The following is a 21699-nucleotide window of genomic DNA, read 5'->3' as shown; positions in this document are numbered from 1 at the left end:
AAGAAAGATGCAGAGCTCTTGGAACAGGTCCAGAGAAGGGCCACATAAGATGATCTGAGGGCTGGAACACCTCTCTTATAGAGAAAGGTTGAGGGAACTGGGCTTGTTTAGAAAAGAGAAGGCTCTGGGGAGACCTCACTGTGACCTTCCTGTACTTGCAGGGAGTGTATACACAGGAGGGGGAATGACTGGCTACACGGGTTGATAGTGATAGGACAAGGGGGAATGGTTTTAAACTGAGACAGGGGAGGTTTAGTTTAGATATTAGGAGGAAGTTTTTCACTCAGGGTGGTGACACACTGGAACAGGTTGCCCAAGGAGGCTGTGGATGCCCCATCCCTGGAGGCATTCAAGGCCAGGCTGGATGTGGCTCTGGGCAGCCTGGTCTGCTGGTTGGTGGCCTTGCACACAGCAGGGGGTTGGAACTGGATGATCATTACTATGGTCCTTTTCAATCCAGGTCATTCTATGATTCTATGAAAAACTTTTTTTTTTTTTTTTTTTTTTTTAACACATTGATGATGTGGTGATATAATTGAGCACCCCCAAAATATACAAGAGAATACTCGCTTCCTATGAATTCTGCACAGATTTCTCATTGGTGAGGACGTGTTAGGTTTGGGGGTGTGATACAGCCCAATCCTATGGGATCAAAACAAAGCTCAGCCACCTCCTGACCTGGGATCTCCAGCCTGTGCTTCTCTCACACACCAAGCAGGGATTGAATTTAATGAGCTTTATGAGTGTTCAGTGAATTCAGAATGAAGTTTTTAATCTACTACCGTGTTTCTAAATTGAGTGGTCCGGACAATTGTTTGATTGCCACCTACAGCTGCCCATGCATGGTGCGTGAAAGGGGAGAAATGCTTCATGATGAGGATTCATAGTGAAAGAAGCAGAGATTAGGGTCCTTACACCAAGTGCTTTACAAAGCCAACACAGATGATGCTTTCTGTCCTAAGCAGATGGTTTTCAAACTCAAACCAGACAGTGCTGGATAACAGTATTTTAACAAACATAACTGGCCCTGGCTAAGTAAAGTATTAGTGAGTTGGGGTCAAAAACCTGTTCCTTTAAACAAAAAGTTCTGTGGTACCACTGCAAATGGCTTAAAAAGGATGTAACAGTCTACATACTGCACAGAATGAAAGTGACTTTCTAAATATAAATATGACATTACTGGCACTACATGTTTCACAAGCCAGGACTGACACAGTGGAGAGATGAGTTTGTAATTTTTTTATTGAATATGTCACAGTGAACAGAATGCCTCCAGAGCAGGAAATGGTAGATTTTTGACAACAGGATATGACAGCAGATATACAAGTGCTTCTTGGATGTATTTTTCCAAAATAACATATTGTTAATGAACAAAGTAATCCAGTGTGAATACAGATGTCATCTAATCTTCTGCCTGTTAGAGTGTTTTCGTGCTAATTAATGTCAGCACCTAAGTGCCAGTCTTACTTGTGCATTCATAGCTGAATTCACTGCATTACATGGCATGTGATTTTAACGTTAAAATTAGCAAGAAAAAGGTCAAGAAATGCAAAATCCATGTTAACTGAATGATGTTTGACTTCCTAATTACATGATGTATATATTTAAAGAGCAACTAATCCAACTCAGAAGCCAGTTTAAAAAGTCGAGCGCAATGTCATCAGTACATAAGATCTCCTAAGACCTGAGTTCTTTGGACTTAGTTTTGGACATGTAACTTTACTCATTATGTAGTTTTTCATGCATTCATTTTGTCAGTTGGTCTTTCATTGTCGTTACGTGAAATCATCCAGTACAGCAGGGAGAGAAAGAAAAAATATTGTAGGATGCAGACAAGAGAATGTAAAACAATGAAATAGGTGGGCAATATTTTAGCATGGACTTCATCTTCAGCGTGGCCATTAGAGTTATCGTACAGTGACAATCTTTCATGCTTATCTGTGCACAAATTTAATCACCTCTACTTGTATTTTTACTTTTAAATGCAATGTATCTTTTCCATCCCTTCCATCTTTAAGGTGATCTAAAAGAAATTTTTTTTCCCCCAGTATTTGCTAATTGAAACCAGTAAATAAATATTCCAGGGAGATACAAGTGAAAAACAAGACTTTTTTCCAGTCTTCTAATTGAATTTTCCAAGAATTCTTTTTCTTCCTTAAAAACAAAAAATAAGTGTATATATTTATATCTACATATAAAGCCTTTTTGGTGGCGTGCAGCAGTAGAACATGGGGGCAAGGGGCAGAAACTGGAACACAGGTAGTTCCATACAAGCACAAGAACTTTACTGTGAGGGTGATGGAGCACTGGAACAGGCTGCCCAGAGAGGCTGTGGAGTCTCCTCTGGAGATACTAAAGATCTGTCTGGATGCTTACCTGTGCACGGTAACCTACCTGCTGTTGGGAACCTGCTTTAGCTCTGAATTAGATGACTCGATGATCTCCAGAGGTCTCTTTTAACTCCTACAGTTATGTGATTCTGTGATTCTGAGAAATGGCTGTCTGCAGCGTATCTGCAGTGATCTGCCACCTGCAAGTGAATCAGGGTCTGCATCAAAGTCTGGAGTAACTTCTTGAGATGAGTGGTGATGCTGTGGAGGAGCAGATGCAGAGGTCACCGGTCCATTCATTGTGCCTGAAACAGCAAAGGGGGTGGGGAAACGTAAGGCTGATTGATTCACTCACTCTGCTGGGGAATTGTCATTGTTTCCAAGGAAGAGCTGGTGGGGTGGCTGGTGGGCTGCTCTGCCTTCGTCTTCCTGCTCACCTGGGTACTGCCTAGCTCTGCTGGACTGTAATGGCATCAGCTCTATGAGAACACGGATCTTCCTTGGGCTGAACCTTCATGGTCTTGGCTCTGCTTGCATGGTGACAGCCCCTGTGTGCTGCATGTCAGTACTATGTGTATTAGCAGAACAACACTTGCAGAATCACAGCCTGTTCAGTAAAACACTTCTTCAGCTTCCCCAGGCAGAATACCAGGGAATACCTGCAGCTGCATGTTCTGTGGGTACAAGAGCAGTGGCCACAGCATGCCACAGGAGGTGGGCACTTAGCCAGAGCTGTGGTAGGCCTGCATAAGCCAATGGCTCTGGCTGGAGCAATGGTATGGTAACCACAGCACTGCTCTATTTCCTGTGTGGAACAGGATTGCAATAAAAATTGCAAGCATAGGTCTGGCTTTGCCTCCTCATGGCCTCCCTTCTAAGGGGGCTTGCCTGGCCAGGAAGCCCCAGTGGAAAGCCAAGCAGCCTCAGACTGACAACTGTCACATCATGCTACCTGTAGGATGTAGGGCTGGCATCTCCAGGCACTGCTGCGTCTGGGGACACAGGGACCTGTGCTTAGCAATAGGCCTGTGCTTGAAGTGCAGGCATCCTGAGTTCATGGAAAAAGCCTTAGAGAGAAATACTGGAAACAGCAGACAGCTGCCGAACAAGCCAGCACAAGCTTGTAGTCTTTTATTCCTCAAGCTCTATTTTTTTATTTGATGATAAGTTTTAAGTCCTAAATTGCTTTATGCATCTCAAAAGCAAAGCCTTAGTCAAATGATTTCAATGACTGAGCATCAAACAGAAGTTAGGTGCTGGGGTACCTTTGCTGTTTAATGTAAGGGAAGTAATGTAAGGGAGTGCTGCAGACAGGGACTGCAGTCCTGAGTGGTGGCTCCATAACAGAATGAGCAAAGTAGCTTTTCTTCAGTAAACAAAAACAAAACAAAAGCAGAAAAAGAAATCTCTCCTTGAAAGGCTACATCACACCTTAATTATTTCCTACAAAGTGAATGACTGCAGGGCTGTTTGATTCGGGCTGGATCCACGGCTGAGATGGAAAAGCAGAGTGCAGACGAGAGACCTGCTGGTGCTCAGGCCGGCATGTGAAGGGTGCTGGTGCTTGTGCTGGGACCATGGAAGGATGGACAGACACTGCTGGATGCTCTCCCTGCCAGGTGCTTCCTGAGTGACATCACAGCCTGCCTATGCAGAGCTAGCCGTGCCTGTGGAACTGTAGCCCTCATTTCTGGAACCAGTGCTGGGAGCTTTCAGTCAACAAGGTCACGTATCTCTGTAAGAAATGCACTTTTCCCTTAAAAATGTGGCAATCTATTTATAGAAGGTAATTAAGTGTACAACTGAAAATAGGACGTTGTGTCATATTCCCGGAGCATTATCAATAATGGGACTCATTTTGTGAACAGTTGCGTTTCTTCGGAGCAGCATGTGATAGTCTCTAATTGCAAAATTAATAGCAGATAATGATACTATGGAATGATGGCCTCTTAAATTGAGACATACTTCAAAAGCTTTTATTCTATGGGGTAACTTGGCATATTAAAAATCTTTGACAATTTTGACAAAGAGCAATTATAGAGCAAGCACAGTAGCTGCTTCTCTAAGTTAACTAATTCCCTGAGTCCCGTGAATAGGCATTAGATTAATGGCCTATAAAATTTCATTTGAAAATAAGAATTTCGCTAAGGAATAAAAATTTCCAATTTCATTGAAAATCTTTCCCAATGAATAGCTCCCTGCTGCAGAGTTGGTAACTTCCCTGTGAAAACTTTTGTGCATATTTAATGAGGAATAAGAAAAAAATGAAGGAAAATGCACGAGCATTAGGTCACTTAAGAGAGCTCTAAGAAAGAGAACAAGAGTCTGAAAGGAAATAACTCTTTTCCAAGAACAGAATTATTGTTAGAGAACTAGGCAGGTATATCTATTGCAGGTGAGACCTTTCTGTATATGGACTTTTATACTCTAATTAACACCCCTGACCTTCTCATATAATCAAAGAGAAACATAAATAAAATTCTGTCTTTGGAAAATGAATGTTACAGCTGTCTTAAAGACCAAAAAAAAAAAAAGAAGTATGTCATTAGTGCTTTCTTCTTCCAAGTTCCAAACTTGGAACGTGTTTTTTTTAAGCAGTTTCACATAAAGAAAACTGTCCCATCCAGAGGTTCAGGTGTTTCAGATAAGCTCTGATCTAAAATAAGAGCTCTCTTAAAAATAGAAAGAATGACAGAAAGCATACAGAGTATCTTCCGTTGCCAATCTGTGCTTCTGGAGGAGAAGTGGTGGCCTTGAGATGCTACATGGCAGCACACAGAATTGCAGAATCATAGAATATCTCAAGTTGTAAGGGACCCATAAGGATTATCAAGTTCAACTCTCGGCTCCACGCAGGACCACCCAAAATACAAACCCTATGTCTGAAAGCATTCTCCAGACATGAACTCTGGAAGGCTTGGTACCAGCACAGAGCTCAGTAGATGGCTGTGAGATCTGCTGTGGGGTCTTCAGGATCGCCATTTTGGGTGTGTAGATGACAGGCCAAGAGAATATCCAAACGAGTGATGTTCTCATCACCTGGTGCAGGATATCTGAAAGAATGAATCGAGAGACTGCTTGGGAAGATGTGAAACCAGTGTTCAGGGAAGTATAGAGCTGAGTGGGAGAGATGTTGAAGCTATTTTCCATCTTTTTTGTTAACCTAGTATTACCTGAGAGTTTACTTGAGTTACTGTTGATGCTGTAGCGGGTCTGATCGTTAGAAGATTTTAATAATATGGAAATGTGCTTTTTAACATGCATTTTAATTAATTGAGGGTATCTCAGGGTAACTTTAAATACCAATTGGTTCATCTGCTACGCTTCCTGTTAACCAGATTTTTCCCAATAATCTCTAATCACCTTTTACTTCTCTTCTTGATTCTAATTACTGGAACTTTGTGTACGATAACAAGCACTTCAGTTCAGAAGTGATTGCATGGTTTTCTTAAGTGAAGTGCTCCAAAAACTTTCAATTACAAAAATTTCAATGTCAAAGTCCTGTATACTAATTCATGACTTCTGCTTACTTATTTGTGTTTTATGGAAAAACCATGGGAAGTGAAAGGGGTGGCTGAAGTGGTATCAGATCATTTTCCCTTTTGGAAGAAGCAGATCTGAATGTGACCTTCAGCTGTATGCTCTTAAGCTTGATTGGAATATGGAAACTATGTTCCCTGTCTCTGAAAGAGAAAAGGTGCAGTTAAAACTACTCTTAATGATCTTGCTAACTTTTTTTTCCACCCCATAATGTAATATATTAAGGAAATATTTAAAGAATTGACTTTTCTCATATATTTGTTGCTCAGCTGTATCTTTCTATCTATGCTCTGAGCAAGAAGCGATGGAATAATTAATTCAATCTTTTAATAGCATGTGGTCAGAAGAAGAGGCGTTAGAATTTACAGACAATAAGAGTAGAAGCTATAAAGAAGATACTGGTGTTTGTGATAGAGTATCCTGTACTGTCTAGGAGTATAACAGTACTGTCAATACTGTTTTGAAAACTAAAAGTATTTGATCTTTTGACAAGCATATGTCATACTGCAAAGCATAAATTGTTCCCTTCTGACTTTGTAACTCTTGTGGTGAGATGCTAAAAAGCAGATAGCTGTATTTTGTTTTTGGTATGGATTTCCATCTTGACCATAAGAAGTAGATGACTCTTTGCTTCGGTTTCTACAGAAAGTGCTGATTAGTATTCAAATTTTGGCATTTTCAGACCTTTGGGTAGTAAATGTTGTCCAGACTTCAGTGTTTATAACAGAACCCCTTCTTCGCTAAAGGGCACGACTGGCCCAGGTTGATTTCTGCATGGTTTGATATTAAATCAAGAGTTGCAGTTGGTTGGGCTTGTTTGTTTGTTTTTGTTTTGTTGTTCCTCTGGAGGACTCTTTGCTTTGAAACCATCAGTCCAGTGTTTACAGTGTTCTTAGGTGATGTTTCTGCATTGCATCAGATTGTTACATCTACTGTGATCATAATGGAGTAACAGACAATTAGCCCTTTGCAGATTCTTTCTATTTCTTAATCATTTCAAAGTCACTGTTGTCAGCCTGGGTTTTAGGTCAACACTACAAACCAAATGCTAATTTTTCACAGGTAGGCATGAAATTTTAGTACTTTAGAATTTTGTGGCACTTTTTATGCAGATAACAACAGTATTGTCAGTTTTTTGAATTAGCTGGGATGTGATCTTTTGAGAGAAGACATTTTCTGATGCTGTTATGTTTTTGTTTATCTTCTGTTTATTGATCCTTAGAAATTGACCGCCAGCTTTCTGAGCAGGGCAAGGAAAAATATTACATTTATTGGGAACTTACGAAGCACAAGAAGGTCTTTAAATGTCAAGTGTTCGATGACACTGGAAATAGGAAGGCTTCTTTATGCTCAGGGGCATAACTGCTGAGGCAGCCAGGCCTGACTGAGAGCAAGGACTTGAAACTGTTTCTTACATCCTAAGGAATGCAAACAGTTCATACTGTTCTGAAAGAGAGTTGCATCTATCTAGTTGTTCGTACCAGCTTGAAAGATGGGGAATTTTTGGTTCTTGATAGAGAATGAAAAAAATTTCTAATGCCTGTTACTTTTGCAGGATGGGAAAAATTGTTGTACAGGTACTAGACTATGCAGAGCCATTATCCCTATTTAAATCTTCTGGGATGAGCTCTTCTTTTTCATCTCTTATTTCACAACAGGAAAAAATGTAAGATGACATAACTTAAAGAGCATTGGCAAGTTTTACATAAAATGACATTGCCTAAGGTATTGCACAGTTACATTTGCCTACAGGGAGGGAGTATGGGAGAAAGTATCAGTAAATCTATTCAAGAGATAACAGATGCTTTTTCTTAAATTAAAGATACAGCCATATATAACATCTCTATCTTTAGTGTGACTGGAGTGAAAGAGAAGAAAGCCAAAGAGTACGATTTAATAGGTAAATATGTAAAAGAAATGAAAGATAAGCAGGGCAGAGAATACATGGCAAATGGAAATACGTCTTCTTCTATTCTTGTGATAGCATTTTCCCATGTAAGAAGTGATATGGGTAAGCAGATTCTTTTAACGTAGGAACATGCAGGGAACAGTTACTTTCTGTTGGGAGCCAAATTTCTTTCCTTGATATTTTTAATAAATCCACTGATCTTAAACATGCAGGGTGTGACTGTTCAGCGTCTCTAATTAATTATCAGTATTTCCTCACATTATTGCAATGACCTTGTCCTTAATGCCCTCCATTCTCTTCCAAGAGAAGCAGTTTCATGGCCTCATCCTAGTCCCCACTTGGCCTCTGTCCTCAAGACAAAATGATTGCACAGTTCAAGAAAATATGCCATGTGCAGTCTGTTGCACAGTGAGTGTTTCTGTGCCAAATATTCTTGCACAAGTTTGTCAACACATATCAGCCTTTATGTGAAATATCCTTGCTACATGAGACTAGTGTTTCTCCAGCAAAATCTGGTTCAAGCCTGAAACAGCAAATATGTTTAAGGTAATGACTAGCATGTAATGACAGATGCTGCTTGATGTATACATAAAACTTGAAGAGCTGTAACTTTGCTGATATACCTGTAGATGTAATGTGGTATTTCTGTCTGTTATTTCTGACTCCCTCTCACACCTTTCTTCCTTCTTCCCTTCTCAATGTTCTAGGGCTCTCCTCTTCCTATGTGTAGTTGGAAATTTTTCTCCTATAGCAGTTTCTGGGCAAACCTGAATTCCTGATAAATTCTTTTTAAAGATTTTAATAATGTACCAAATTATTTTCCAACTGTTTGATTTGTATGATAGCGTGTGTAATCAATTAGGCACTTGTAAAAATTGATTTCAATTCTATTATCTTTAGATGAGTTTTGGCTAAAGGAACAAAGTACCCTAAAATGGCAAACACATCCAGAAGTGAGATCTAGGACTCAAAAACTACACCTTCTCTTCTCCTTTTCTTTCTTCTACCTTAGGGCAGCTCCATTTTGGTTGGGATCAGATTTCCTATTAACTCTGTCAAATCAGCCTGAACTTGTATTGTGGAAATATCAGATATATTCTTTGTCAGACCATTCTTCAGTGCAGCCTTGAGAAACCCAATTCAGAATTGACAAGAAAATATCCCAGATTAACCATTCTTTTTGCTTTTCTCCATTCTCAGCTTCTCGCTTCTTGAGGAAGGGAGCAACATTCAGAATTTTCTGGCATGATAAATGATGCTGACTGCAGAAGGTCTGCACTAGGTTTATTGGAGGAAAAAGTTCTTCACAGTCAGAGTGAAGACAGTCAGCTTAAATTAATTCAGAGAATTACCATATATATTGTTTTTGAAAACTGCAATTATCTGTATCTCTGTGCAGCCCTTCTGGCAAGTCTAGCAGTTGCCAAAAGACCTGGATCAATACTACTACTTGACAAGTACACCAAAAGCACTTGGGCTCCACCTGAAAAATATGTGCAAGTGCAGCTTCCCTTGGCTCTTCTTACCAAGCAGAACCCTTACACTGGCCAACACTCCAGGCAAGAGCCCTAGAAAACAAAGCACTGAAAACACATCTGCAAGTGCAGAGGAAATATTTTTCTCTTGACTTTGTCAGTAGTAGTCCAGTCATTGGTTACAGTGCCTTGACTTACACCACCCTCCCAACACCAAACTTCAGGGGATTTGGATCCGTACTGTTGGCCAAGCTGTGACCAAAGCAGGTCTCTTTTCTGGACTTGTTGTGTTTTGGGGTTTTTTTTCCTGCCGTAAGGATAATACTATCATACAGAGATTTATAATTCAGGTATATTAAAGGATAAATTAAATACATTAGAGATGTGTTTCTTCGAGCTAAATACTTGAAAGCAACGGGGAAGGTGAAGAGAGAGTGTTGAATTACTTGAAAACAACCTCCTCTCCACAAAAAAGAGAACCTGGAGAGGCGGATACTCCCTTCTCCTTCCCCCACACTGCGTTCCACACACACTGTACTGCTTTAATCCTGGCTTTCCAGGAATCGGTGGTAGAAATGCAGATAGGTGTGTCATGCAAATGAATTTTTGAGTGCTGCATTCCACCTCCCCATTGTTGCTGCAGAGATCTCTTATCATGGGACTTAGGCTATAGAATGCTAAGAGCTGTTGCTCTGAAAAGCTGCCTTATTTTGGGTAGCATTATTTATTTTATTTTATTTTTTAGCAGAAGATATGCTCCTTTGTCCTGCTTGTGTCATAACTCTCTTCTTACTACTGCTTCAGTTTATCTTGCATCTTTCTTAACATGGGGATTTTTTAGTACAATTTATTCTTGCTGTGGATAGCTTTGGTATGATGTTATGATAGTGAGCTGTAATAATACCTGTTGTCTATGTAATACCTCGCAAAGCTCCCCAATGTGTTCATGAAAGGTAGAACTGGAGGGAGAAGGAGTCGTTCTGCTTATAACACTGTGTAGTACAGCTTTCCTGTGCGCTAAAGAAATTAAATGTCTGGGAACAAATCCTGAAATAGATTTCAGAAACTTCTTCCTCTGGCTTCGATGAAAGACTTGTCATCTTGCTTGGAAATCTTGCTTTGTCCCTGTAAGGAAGCTGACATCTTAGTAAAAAAGCTAATGCCATAGCCTTACATCAGGCTTAATTTGTTTTTCTTGGTTGTTTCCATTGACAAAGTAAATAATTGCGTGAGTTTGGTTCAGCTGATTTTTGCTGCTAAATCTGAAGAAATACCACCTATTCATGTGTTGATGAGGTTGGGAAGAGATGAGGATACACATCAGCTTCATACTAAGTGAGCACATCGCTTTTCTAGCTGGCATAACTCCCGCTTTCCTGCTTTTGTGCCATTTGCTGCCCTCCTGCCTTTTGGCGACTTTGTGATGTGCTGTCAGGATACCTGGCTTGGCATGAATTGCAGCACTGATGGGATTCCCAAATGCCTAGGCAGCCCAGGCAAATTGCTGCTGCAGTCTCTTACAACTCATGTGAACCTTGTGCAGTGGTTAAACAAGAAACCTGGTCATACGAATCCAGGGTTTTTACTGTGTTTTTGTGAGCGCTTATTCACAGTCTGCCTTCCCTATCTGTTACTATGTGGGTGGCTTCTTAAATTAGGTCTTCCCCTGGCTGCTGAAGTTCTTACAGCCACCTGGCTCCTGTTCTTCCATGAATAGCGCTCTGAGATACTCTGCCTCTATGGGACAAGGGACATATTTCCATGATTTAGTTTCTCTGGCTGTTCTGGTTCTTCAACACCTTTCGCTTCCCATCCGTACAGTCAGTACCGGCCTCTCTCTGATGCCTCTGTTTGTTAATGATTCCCAACTATTAGTTCTCTGAAAACTGAGTAAGACAAAAGCTTGGAGGCTTGTCCTATAGCTGGTGCAAATTTTCAGTTGTGCATGGAAACAAGTGCTCTTCCTGGGCAAACCGGTCACCTTTATACAAATAAGCCAAATGATTTCAATTATGTTGGATCCATCAGTCATGTGCCTGTGGATCTGCATGTGCACAAGGCAGTTGTGAGCAGAAAGTCTGATGGCGTGGAACTGCTGAAACCAGCATGATGCCATTGCACACAAGGACTAGTCAGGCTGGTTGCCACCTACCTGGTTTCCCATCTTAAAAGCCTTCAATCTTGATTGCATACTGATATTCCATAGAAAAGTGATAGGAAGCAGCAGAGGCAGAAAAGATTTTGGTGTGCAAATTCAGGAGATCCATTTGCATTTGAAAGATTGTCTGCACAGGCTCAGGCTCACAGCTTTCCTGCTGGTGAGAGCTCATGTCTTACAAAAAAAATTGGCCAGTTTATTCCTCAGAATCATAGAATGGCTTAGATTGGAAGGGACACCACAGGTCACCTAGTTCTAAACCCCTGCTTTGGACTGAGCTTCCCTCCACCAGCTCAGGCTGCCCAGGGCCACATCCAACCTGGCCTTGAGTGCCTCAGGGATGGGGCACCACAGCTGCTCTGGGCCAGTGCCTCACTGCCCTCTAAGTGAAGAGTTTCTTAACATCTAACCTAAGTCTTCCCTCTGTTAGTGTAAAGGCAGTGCCTCCTGTCCTATCACTATTAGACTCCGTAGAAATTTTCTCGGCACCACCATGTTGTAAATTGTGGAGAAAGACTTGGAGTATTTTGGAACAGGAAAACCTGCTCAGTAATTCATTTGCAGATTGAACTAGGTGAATTCTTAAGCCATCAAGAAAAACTTGCCTGTGCCATGTCTTGTGGCGTTAAATGAGGACTGACAATTATAGTTCACCCTTTGTTTTACCCAGCGTTGCTCTAGAGGAACAGCTCCAAACCTGGTCCTTGTTACGCTGTCATCAAACTGAATATTCACTGAATGGCTTCTTTCTTTTTCCTTTTTCTCTTTTAGTTTTTTTTTCTATCTGTGGTTCTGCCAGTTACCTTCAGGGATAACATTTGCATAGAAGTTATCCAGTTATAGGAAGAAGGAAAAAAAAATAACTGTTAGGATTTGTCTGTAGGGTCTCCTCAGCATAAATGCCCCCAAGGTCCCTGTGCCCAGCTGGGAGGCAGGCCCTCAGGTAGCCCCTCTGACCATCCTTCCTCAGCACTCGTCTTTCTGGCCTGATAAGGACAGGAGATTCATTCAGACAATCTGAATTCTGCCTTTGGCCACCCACCAGTGTCTTAAGGAGAGGTTTTAATGAAGAGGCTAATATAAAGATATTGTATTTTAATGTCCACATGACTCATCATTTTCCACAAAAGCAGATGCCGGATTAATAGGTTAGAAGACAGGACTTAGATAAAAACTTGATGCAATTTGCTTTGTACTTCATAGTGAAGTTTATATATATACATGGATATTGCCTCAAACAGGCAAAGGACTTATAAAGAAGAGCTCTTTTGGTGGGGGATTTATCTGTGTTAACATAGCACTTTTCTGCAAAGAAGACAGTTGGTTTAATGCCTCTATTTTGATTTGTCTGCATCATTACTTCCACCTCTGCCTCAGCTGAATTTTGCTGGTAATGAAGGTCTGCATCCTATTTTTTTCCTCCTTGGTCTTAGCACTTGCACAGACCACCCTCTTTAGGAGCCTCTCAAAAGTTAGTATTTTTTTAAAATTACAGAATTGCCTTAAATTCATCAACTGTGATGTCATCAACTGTGTGTGAAAACTTGTCTGTGCAAGGAAGTTATTTCAGATTAGGGAAAATGTCATATTTTAAAATGACATAGGCTATTTTAAGATAGCTTCATATTGGGACATATTCATTACAGAATAACCCTGCCTTTTTCTGCTTTAGCTTAATCCACTTGCAAAGTAGATAAGCTTATTTCTTCTGAATGCTTTGAGGTGCAGACAGAACATCAGCCTGGGAGAAGACTGTCAGAATTTGGCTTGATAAATAAGAGCTTAAAGACCTCAGGCTAGTTTCTTCGAACACAGAGGGAAATGAGCAGCGAGTGCTTGGTCAGGGTTTCCCATTAGCACCAGGACTGTGCAGTTCTCATGTCCCACAGTGAAATTGCTGGAGATGCAGGCCTGTAATTGAGATCAGTATCTACCTGCTTACCAGGAACAGAAGCAGAAGGAGAGCTGGGATGTTTTGATTACATGTTTTAAATGAGGTGAAGAAACTGCTAAAGAATGCTTAGGCAGTGGGGTCCCTTAGGGTCTCACCTGCCTCTGGCCAAGCTCAGCTTCAGCTGGCACACAACATAAAGCAACATCTGCTGGGAAACCAGCAGCGCCCGGGGCTGTTTTGGAAGTTCTATATTGTGATTCACTATGGAAAATGTGTTTTCACAATGAAAAGGTGTTTCTCAAATTCTGTGTGATGGTTGTGTTCAAGTGGAAAGCACACACTGATGCTGACTGGTTTGTACTGGGGCTGTATACTGGGCTTGCACGTTCAGCCTGAGTCTGACCTTGGCTGTAGATGTTGTAACATGAGCAGCGCTTTGTCCTCATGCTGATTCTTTGTACATTAAGCTATCTGTCTGGTTGGAAACGGTACACCTTTTTCATAGATTAAAATGAACTTAAGATCAATCTAAAAAATTAAACCTAAGAATTGGGGAGAGTTAATTTTTTTTTCCCCAGACTTTGTATTTCAGTTTTCAGTGGACTCTTTATGTTTCCCATTTGGAATTTAATGATCTCAGATGTACTGTTCCGGCTATTCAAAACCAAGTTCTCTGGAAGTTGTATTTCATACATGTAAATAAAATGGATACTGGCCATTTACATATGTGTCTGCAGCTCTCATTTTTTCTTCCCTGGGTGCTTCCTAAGTCTTTGAAGCTGTATGATACAAACAGCCTTATTATAAAATGCTCTGTGATGATCTCTGTTATTTTTTCAGTGAAGGCTGTGTTTCTGTTGTGATTTTCCTTGCAAGCTGCTAATGTACCTGGTTTGAGTGGCTGTTGGGAGCAAACATTGTCATTTTCTTTGCAGCCCTCACGAACAGGATAGGACCAAGCATTTTCTTTCACTATCCTCTGCTAAACACTACTTTGTCATAGCAGTACCTGCTGTCACTTTGCTTTTCTGGCTTCCCCTTTTCCTTCATCTTATCAGCTCCTCCCCATTCCTAACTGCTTTTTCTCCTTTTCTTTCCACATTTTGTTTTAAAACGATTAGTTTTGCACCGGAATGAAATACAGCTTTTATTCAATAGATAGATATAGTGGAGCAGTAGTTGAAAATGAGCAATAGCATGTACATGCAACATGTAAAATCCAAATCTCATGGCGGCAAGGCGGCTAGAGGGGAAAAGCAAGAGGAAATACAGGGAGTTGGGAGAGAAGATACTCAGACCTATGTGAAAATAGTTTATTTTCTTGATTGAATGAGTGTTTTTGTTGTTGCTGTTTTTCAGCTATAGTGAAAGAAACAGAAATGAGAATGATTTCATTGTCCTTTTTGCTCCAGTTCACACATGCAAAACAGGATTAAAAAATAAGCAGGAAGGACAAGATATGGGGAAGGAAGCAAGCCTTCTGTTTATGCAGCTTGCTTTACAAGCTGTCATAGCTCAATTATCAATACAGTTTATGATTGGATTAATTAATACTCAGGAGATAACTCCTTGGTGGATTATTAAGCTTACATTTTTGCTTTCTAGTGGGCATTTTCTCTGTGAGTATATACACTTTTGCTACATGCAAGATTTGTACATGTTACTGTCTCGACCGCAAATAACCTTTCCTGCTTTAGCAAGAAAGCAATGCTAATACGCCTTGTCTGTGTTTACACCTCTTCAATCCTTCAGGAAGCACCTTAGAATGGGTTTTCTGGAGTGGACTAAGGTGGACTGAGGAGTGTTTGCTTTGTAAGAGGTGCTTATTAAGTGCCTTTAACTTTCTGAGCTAACAAACCTGAACTGGGTTATAAGAAATGTGGGTATATTTTTTTCTCAGTGAAATGATAGACATCCTTCTTGCTGAAGAAGCATCCTGGAGAACCCAGACATTGGAGTATCTGCCAGACTGCTTAAAGAAAAGCCTCTTTGCTGTTTTCCTCCTCACAACCGCATTAGCTCTGAGGCCATTTTTGCTCTTTTCTATATTGTTTCTGGTCTTTTCATTGCTTTCAGAGTTGCCTGTTGTGACGAATATGGCTTGTAGCTGGGTAAAAGACCTGTCCCCTTCACCAGTGGTACAAGAGATTGTGTTTTCTTATAGTCTAAAACTTCATCTAAGTTGAACAACACAAGCATATTCTCCTCCCTTTTTCAGGTCTTGGATCATTGGAGCACTGCAAAAGGGACTGAAGGTTATGTCCTTGTCAAATTTAAAATGTATTCAGTCACATACAAGGACTAGTCACATAGAGGTGATGACAGCTTGGATCACACTACAAGCATTTTATTTTTCTTCCTCTTTAAAAGAATTTATTTTCTGTTGCAAACGCATTTTTTGTTGTTGTTTTATTTTTGTATGTGTTGCTGACAGAAGACAGACCAGAAAAACATCATCTAAAAAAAGCTAAGATTGGTAAAGTAGTAAACAATTGGAAAAGACTTCACAGAATGGGAAATCTAGCCAAGTATTTAATAGCAGGTATAGCTTTGATATCTAAACCTAACTATTGAAAAAATGTAGGCATTTTATATCGAGTTCATTATGATCAATGTTTTTGGTAGAAATTGCAGGGCTGCTAATGTATCTAATTGGAAACGTTTAAGAAAACTCTTCACCATGGTTTGTTGAGCACAAACTATATTTGTTAGGGCACAAGCATGCATGGATGTCATTGCAGTAGGAATTAACATTCAAATAATTGCAAATAATTCACAGTCTACATGGGAAGGAATCAAACAGTTACCTGAAGAGAACAGGAATTCATGTTGAATTACACTAAAAATAGCTGTGTGATTAAGGAAAGATGAAATTTGGGAGTTGCTGAGAAGAAAGCAGCTTGTATCCATGCTAGTTCTGTTTTTCATAACTGTGCGAAATACGGGTTTATGTTGTACAACAAAGAAACCCCCTAAAAACCTAGAAATCAAAACAGAAAATCCTTTGATAGATGAAAGTCAGCATCTATTTAACATTTGTTATCTATAATATTGCCTGCAGCCACTATTCTGTGGCAAAAGGAAATATTCAGCGCCGTTTTCCCTGTACAAGTATCTAGCAGCTTGTTCTAAAAACCAAACAGGAGCTCACCTCAGTAGCACAAAGAGCACAGGGGATTCACATGAAAGATCTGCCACCTCCTCAAAAACCATATTTGATATTTGACCTGATTTATACCTACCCAAACAGTTAAATTAAACCTCTCACAGATGACAGCCTCTGCTCCCACATGGCTGGAGTGATCCTGCTTTCCTGTACAGCAGGAAGGCTTCCTGCCAGGCTGAGCTGTGCAGCCTGCATCCGTGCCCCGCTCACCTTTGTGGCACTGAGGAATGGGGTATTGCAACCTGGTGGATTGGAGGGAGGGTAGACCTGGTGATCCTGAAGGTCTTTCCCAACCTGCAGGACTCTGGGATTCTACTTTCCTGATCTCCTCACAAGGTCCCATCTGAGCAAGGCTGCAACACTCCTGCCCATCATTAGCACTGGGACAAGGGCCAAAGCACCTCGCTCCCAGCGTCAGTACAGGACATGGGCATTTCACCACCTTTTGGTTCCTTTGGGGGCAGAAGGGTTAATAGGGCAGAAGAGTACACAGTGGGCATAGGGCCTGTGCCCCACCTGACCATCTCTGCTCTTGTGCTCAAAGGTGTGTGGATAGGGGAATCCTTTGTGAGTGTCAGAAATGGCTTCTGCAGTGCGGGCTGTGGTGGATGGAAAAAGCAGATCTGTAGTATAATGCAAAAATTATGTTCTCATTTCTTCAGGGACCAGAAGTCTGTGATTTTCCACAAGCAGAGTACTCAGTTATGCAATTAAATTAGGTGGACTGGTTTCTGCCCTTTGCATGGACGTGTCTGCTTTGGCTGAGCTCTTCACTGTGTTCCGTGCTCCTAGCGGAGCAAATGTTGGACTCTGCTCTTTGTCATGCAAGAACTTTGCAGGATTTCATGCTGCCAATTGAATTTTTACATGAAGTAAACAGTCCCCAAGCTGACTTCTAACAGCTGACAGGCTGCTCCTTAACAAAGTTAAGGCAATATTTTTGATGGACAGATTGTTAAGTGTGCGTCTCTTTCAGCTGCATCTTAAGTTCTTAATCATGTTACTGCTATGACCTAACTTTGCATTATTTCTTTTTCTTCCTATAGTTTTCCCTACACAAAATGGAAAAGTTGCTATAGTGACTGGAGGTGCTAAAGGAATTGGTTACCATACTGTGAAGCATTTGGCAAGACTCGGCATGCACGTTATAATAGGTACAGTCATTATTTCCAAGATATTCGTATATATTTTTTGTTTGTTTTAGAAAGTATCTTCTGTGTCTTTTATGGAGTATTTTCTTTCCAGTATAAGCATAAGTATGGAAGAGGAAAGATGGCAAGGGGAAGAGTCGACTTTTAGCACAAATAAAAATTTGATTTATATTTTGTTTTGCAAGATTTTAAAGAAAAGTGTTTTTGTTTTTTTTTTAAATACAAAACTTGGAAGACTTGAAGTACTTTATGTGAAAAGTCAACAAGAAGGTCATGGAAAAGACTTTAAAATGTGGACACTATGTAGATAATAACTCATTTCTGAACTTAACTAAGGATGAACTTGAACTTTAGGGTTCACATTTTCAGTAAGAGGTAAACTAATGAAAACCTCCAAGGAATATTCCACTGTTTAGTGGTGGATGATCTGTGTTCTTTTGTCTAGAGCAGAGGAACAAACATGTAAAAATCTCACATGTACTTCTCAGAGGTTCATTCGTCTCAGCCTGAAATAGGATGGACAAGTCATCTTTTGGAAGTGCTTGTTTCTCCTCATTAATTTTAAAGTGTTTGTACGGTGGCTATGTTAGTTTAAGAAGTCATTAGGTATCTGAACTTAGAATAGGTGCATTCCTATATATATTCCTATATATATGCAACTCCAAAAAGAGTGCAGAATTCAGAATTTCCTCTCTCTGCTACAATGCTAGTGAGATATTTTTCTTTAACTTCAAGAAAACACTGCAACTTCTACGCTGTAAGTCTTCTGAAGTTTAGCTTTGTATCACAATGGCAAGCTGGTGATGTCATTTTATTTAAATTTTATTCAGAACATGCTCTCTTTCTCTAAGGTTCTGTATACATATCTTTTGAAAGAAAATGAAAAGCAAATAAACAAACAAAGACAAGCACATAAGTACATACTAGCCATGTATTTCCAATGTTCTGTAGTAAGTAACACTAATGGACTTGCCCTGGAAGTGCGCAGGTGTAATGCAGAATACCACTTACTCATACAAATTTTAATAGATGTGTCAGAACTAAGCGTCTGTAAGAGGCAAACAGATGCTGCTATACGTAGCTAGATGCTAGACACAGCTAATGTAGTGAGATGTAGCTAATGTTGGCATTAATATTTCAATAAAGAAGTCATTTTTCATCTTGAAGGTGGACTGCAGAATGGACTCGGTGAGGAAACAAAAAGGCCAATTTTCTCCTCTTTGCGTAGAGTTGGGGAAGTGCAGAACATTGCTCCTTTTTTGAAGACTTCATAGCATGTAATGTTTAATATTTAGATTTTGTGTAACGAAATTCAAAGCAAAATGTTTTGGAAAGGGAAGGGAATATTTACATAGTTTTTACAGAATCTACAAGCAAACTGATCTTATCTATTCACCATCACCATCTCAGATTTCATTTAGTCACACTCACAGCAACGCTCTCACAAGCACAAAAATATGTGGTCTGATGGGCCTCACTCATGTTCAGCCTGGGACAAAGTGTGTCAGCTGCCGAGTCCTCTTTAATCTGTGGTTCTTGGTTGGAAATGACAAGCTAGTTCATGGACAGATCTTTTATGCCTTTTGGAGTCGTTATCTCATGGTCTGTTTTCTGGTCTGTACTAGCAGGAAAAGTAATGAAATAGGTGATATGCTACAACCTCGATGCTGTCCTCCTGGTGTCAGAGAGCATGGTCATCTGCTGGCAAGTCCACTGTACGATGATCTTGACATAAACAACATCCTTGAAATGTGCCCTTTATTATAAATAAAGGGCATTCTTTTAACTCCTTGCTCTGCTGTTTCTTCTGGTGCTGACAGATGTACGCATTTCCATTAACTCTTAATTTGTACCAGCCTTAATAATTGCATTATGAATCTCTAGAAGTGTAAATTAATGAAATTAATTATAGGAAGCAGTTGATGAGTAAGATTTTCAACTGATTTAATTCTTTCAGCCAAACTCTGACCTCAACACTGAGTCTAGTGAGTCAGAGACATATTCTTTGCCTGTGAAATTCTTCAAGCAAGCAAGCCCTCTCAGTAGGTTGGGTAGTCTCAAGGTTTGTTCCAGCTACAAGATTGAAACAGTCTCAAAAACGTATTAAATGCAATGACCTTCCATCCCTGTTGCTTACAGTAGGCCAGATGTGTTCAGAGTATGCCTGCTGGTACGTGAGCACTCTCAGCTCCAGGCTGTGCGACCTACAGTAGGGAAGAACCTCCATCCGAGGGTTGGATGTGATGATCTCCAGAAGTCCCTTCCAACACCTACGATTTCTTGTGATTTTGTGAAGTGTGCTTGAGCTTTCTAGTGTAGGAATGTTTTCACCATATGTTTGTATGTAAATATGAGCTGATGTGAAAAGAAGTATGGATGTTAGGTGAATTTGGGGTCAGGAAGGGGATCAGACTTATGTTTTGCTCACGGTTAACTGTACTCATTCACTGAAAGCTTTTCTCCCATTGCAGAGACTAAATAATGGGAAAGTTTAGCAGTAAAGAATGATATCCCTGCAGCGGGCAAATGAGTTAAACCTGAATGTCTAATGCGAAGATGATTCACCATTTGTGATGGATGTGATTTTGACTCCATTTCACATTTTAGTGGAGTTAGTGTTTGAGTAATTTACATTTAAATCCAATCTAACAGTGAAATGATCAAGACAAATAGAAGTGGAAAGCATTCTACCTGATGGAATATGCTTAGTCACAATACAAAAGGGCAGCGGTCTCCCTCAGAGCATTTACAGCCAGCAGAGTGCTTTCACAGCTTCTTACTTTCCAATCTCAGCACCGCTGCACAGGGCTGGTCTGCAAAGTGCCACTAGCCCTGTCCTCAGCCTCTCGCTGGGAAAAAGGTCAGCACAAATGCTGAAATGATGAAAGTAATTTTCTGTGAGTTATTTTGATAGATTTCATTGAGGCTTTCTGGCAGACAGCAGTACCATTTCTCACAGTGAGCAAGGTTTTTACTGCAGGAAAGCACGGGACCCATGGCAAGGAAGCTGCCAGTGGTGGGCTTCAGAGTCAGCTGTGCTGAGAGTTCCTGCTCCGTTACACAACTTGCTACTCGATAAATAAGCTTGCATTTCCTTCTCCAGAGGAGGCAAATGACACACTGTTTTTGGTACTTATTGATCTGTAGCTGATACTGAAGATGGTGTTCTGTGTGGATTCCAAATAAATATTCTCTTATCAGTAAGGACATTGAAAATCAAGATGTCATAGGTATTTTAATGACCACCAGCCTAGTCCAGTTCTGGTTCATGGTATTGGCCGTGGTTCTGCGAGTCTGAATTTAGATTGATCGGAGGCATGAATTCTTTGTATCCCTTCCATCCTTCATCACCAAAGTGAGTGCATGTTAAAAGTTCTGACTTAAAGAAGAGTTTTAGTTTGATTTTCCTTTTATGCTTTTTTTTTTTTTCCCCTCTGTAAATTAACAAGAGAAAACTTGGGGAAAAAAAAGAGTGGCGACATCTCATAGAGAAGCTTTGATGTTTCTGTTTGCAAATGGTGAATGAAAATCACAAGCTTTTGCACTTGACAATGTTGTACATGTGCTACCCGGTATAAATCACCAGTTTTGTGGCAGTGCAATCAGTCTTTGGTGTCTGAGTATATCACTGTCTCACAGTCTAAAGGCAATAATCTCATTATATACATCAATTTATGTATATATATTTGAGTGAATTATCTTAGCAAGGAAATTTTGGCATAAATGCATGTACTTCCACAGCCAGAATCAGCACTTTGTCATCTCTGTAAACTCTGCAAGAGACCAAGTAGGAGATGTTTTTGTCATCTTTTTGGTTCAGATTAGTTTCCAATTTTCGAGCTGGACTCTCTGTGCCAGATATCAGACAATTCTTATATGATATAATACTACAAAGTGACTTTAGAAGGATAATTAAACCCTATCGAGATGGTGCAATTATTCATTACAAAGACAGTTTGATTTAATTTTAGTTGCTCAGATTTTGTGTGGGAGACTTTAATAGTCTTTTCTTACAGTAGATAGAAGTATAAAATGTATAATTATTTCTAGGAAAGTATTGTCTTCCTAATTTTTGC

General features: G+C 40.2%; 1 protein-coding gene across 1 annotated transcript in view; it reads left to right on the top strand.

Annotated features, from left to right (window-relative positions):
- Nucleotides 1-21699, top strand: part of DHRSX (dehydrogenase/reductase X-linked) — a gene marked incomplete at both ends in the record, with an annotated part of 161130 nt that overhangs the window by 19701 nt on the left and 119730 nt on the right. Inside the window, one exon of the mRNA XM_079534177.1 lies at nt 17519-17626. Coding sequence (XP_079390303.1) covers nt 17519-17626 — 108 coding nt within the window. The remainder of the gene's footprint in view (nt 1-17518; nt 17627-21699) is intronic.

The sequence above is a fragment of the Tetrao urogallus genome (genome assembly GCF_951394365.1).
Source record: "Tetrao urogallus genome assembly, chromosome: 1".
Taxonomy (NCBI): Eukaryota; Metazoa; Chordata; class Aves; order Galliformes; family Phasianidae; genus Tetrao; species Tetrao urogallus.
The sequence above is the reverse complement of the archived record's forward strand: the minus strand, read 5'-3'. Positions and strand labels throughout refer to the sequence as shown.